This window comes from Setaria italica, chromosome VI (genome assembly GCF_000263155.2).
Source record: "Setaria italica strain Yugu1 chromosome VI, Setaria_italica_v2.0, whole genome shotgun sequence".
NCBI classification, from domain to species: Eukaryota; Viridiplantae; Streptophyta; class Magnoliopsida; order Poales; family Poaceae; genus Setaria; species Setaria italica.
Genome location: NC_028455.1, coordinates 24,972,398 through 24,974,688, shown reverse-complemented (window position 1 = coordinate 24,974,688; position 2,291 = coordinate 24,972,398). Strand labels below are relative to the sequence as shown.

Below are 2,291 nucleotides of genomic sequence, written 5' to 3'. Positions count from 1 at the left end.
ATCAAGAACAGTTAGGTTTTGTTTAGATCAAGTTTAACTCTCGCTACTACTTATAAGCGCGCGTGCTGGATCAACCGCCCGTCTTGTTGTCTTCAAAACCGCACCTTATTTGAGATTGAATTTGAAACCTTCATCTTCATCTAGTAAATTTAGTACTTGTTATACTTGTTTTTCCTAGTTCTTCGATTGCTTGCAGGACGAGTGCCCTAATGGCCAGGTGACGCGCTCCACAAGCTCGCGGCAGCCATTGGAGGTGGTGTATCGGTTGCTAAGGCGCAGCTTGGAAGGCTATAGTTGGACCGTGAACGTCGCCTCCATCGACCAATCGAGTTATCCCACGCCTCTCTCATCAAAAGATCCGAAATCAACCCTAGCAGGTACCTATCATATCTGATCTGCGGGCCAGCCCTATCACTCACCATCCACACATTGGGCTCAAGCCACAGCTATAATCCAGCCCTTTAACAAACAATCCGATTTGATTCGGCCCTTTTCTACAAGAGCCCATATAGGATCCGTAAATCACAGACCATGAGTTTGGAGGCCCTTACGGCCCTTGGGTATACAAGGTCCGTTACCAGGCCTACCCACAGCTGCCTTCATCGTAGCCGCCTGCTTGGGCAGGACAGGACGAAGGCGAACTGGGGAGTTGCGGGCCGGGCCTGCTAGCGGCCCGTCAAGGGAGCCACACCCGTGCCGCCAGCGGGGCAGACGCGGGGGCGAGATGGTTTTCTCGTTTTATAACTCCGCCAATTGGTTGTATGGTGAAAGATATCAGGAAAAGAAACAACATACTCCGTCGATCACAGCGTTGCTCAACACTGAGCTGTTCTTGTGCACAGGAAGTCAAGAACGCAGTTTTTATTCCGTGAAGAGCCCACGAAATCTGCCGGCTCTCCCTTCACTCCCTCGTCGTGCTGCCGCCGGCATTTTCGAGGCTTCTGCTCACCGTGAAACCGCCGTCGACGACGAGGTTGTGCCCGTTCACGTACTTGGATTCGTCGGACGCCAGGTACACCGCCGCCCTCGCGACGTCGTCCACCTCCAGCACCGTCCCCCCGACCGTCACGTTCATGCCCACCTCAACGAGCCGCCTGAGCTCCTCGGCGCTCTTCCCGGGCAACAACAAGGCGAGGGGTTCCATGACCAGCGGCGTCGGGATGATGTGAGGAGAGATGGCGTTGACGCGCACCCCGGAGCGCGCCAGCTCCACCGCCACGGTGCGCACCAGCCCGGCCACCGCCGCCTTCGACGCGCCGTACGCGGGGGCCGCGATGCCGCCCACCAAGCTGGTGGTGCTCGCAGTGCAGATGATGCTGCCGCGGCGACGCGGGACCATGACGCGTGCGGCGTGCTTGAGCCCGGCCAGAACGCCCCGGGCGTTGGTCGCCATCACCTGGTCGAATTCGGCGAGGTCCACGGCGTCGAGCGGCGGTGGTGGCCCGTGGTTCCCCCCGATGCCGGCGTTGTTGAACATGACGTCGAGCTGGCCGTGGCGGGCCACCGCGAGGTCCACAGCCGCGGCGACCTGCGCCTCGTCGGTGACATCGCAGCGGGTGTAGCTCGCCGCGTCCGGGCCGAGCTCCGCGGCGACGGCGTGACCGAGTTCGTCCTGGACGTCGGCGATGACGACCTTCGCGCCGTTCCTGACGAACTCGGCGGCCGTCGCCTTGCCGATGCCGCTCGCGCCCCCGGTAATGACGGCGACCTTTCCAGCCAGCCTGAAAACAAAAGAATCCTCCCGCTAGTCATGAACGAGTATAAGAAATTGAAGAGCACAGGAGACTTCAATTCCATCAACGATGCGCCACAGAGCACTAGCGATTCCATGAAGGCTGTGCAAGAGAGTGAAGTGAACCTCTGACTCTGAGCGGCCGAAGCAGAGGAGAAGGCATTGACGACGCCCAAGCATCCTGACGCAATGACCCCGCTCTTCTTCTCCCTGCAAGAACATGACACGAAATCCATCGAGATATTTTAGAGCTTCTCGTAAACATCAATCAAAATTAACCAAACTCTGAGCCCAGTTACCTGACAACCAATTGCAAGGCTCTGATGAACATGGTGCCCACTGCCCACTCGCTTGTTTGCTGAGCAGATACAGTCCTAACAAGGAGCAAGCTGAGGTTCGTCTCGACGATCCAGCTGGTTAATTGCAGTTGCGCGCGGCGAGCCTTCTTGAGGAGGGCAGTTAGAGTGCTGGCTTTCATTTGGTGTCCGTTCTAGTCGTCTTGTGCGATGTCACTCGCATCACCTTCTCAAGCGGTCGGTCGTTAGAACTAGAAACAAAT

The 2,291-nt window shown here is 57.5% G+C and overlaps 1 protein-coding gene across 1 annotated transcript; it reads right to left on the bottom strand.

Moving 5' to 3' along the window:
* Nucleotides 1-728: 728 nt before the first annotated feature.
* Nucleotides 729-2,291, bottom strand: LOC101782874 (momilactone A synthase). The gene is made up of 3 exons (XM_004973326.2): nt 2,032-2,291; nt 1,859-1,942; nt 729-1,721 (listed from the first exon to the last, which is right to left on the bottom strand). Exons 1-3 carry the CDS (start codon nt 2,208-2,210, stop codon nt 902-904), a joined length of 1,083 nt encoding a protein of 360 aa, XP_004973383.1. The 5' UTR covers nt 2,211-2,291; the 3' UTR covers nt 729-901.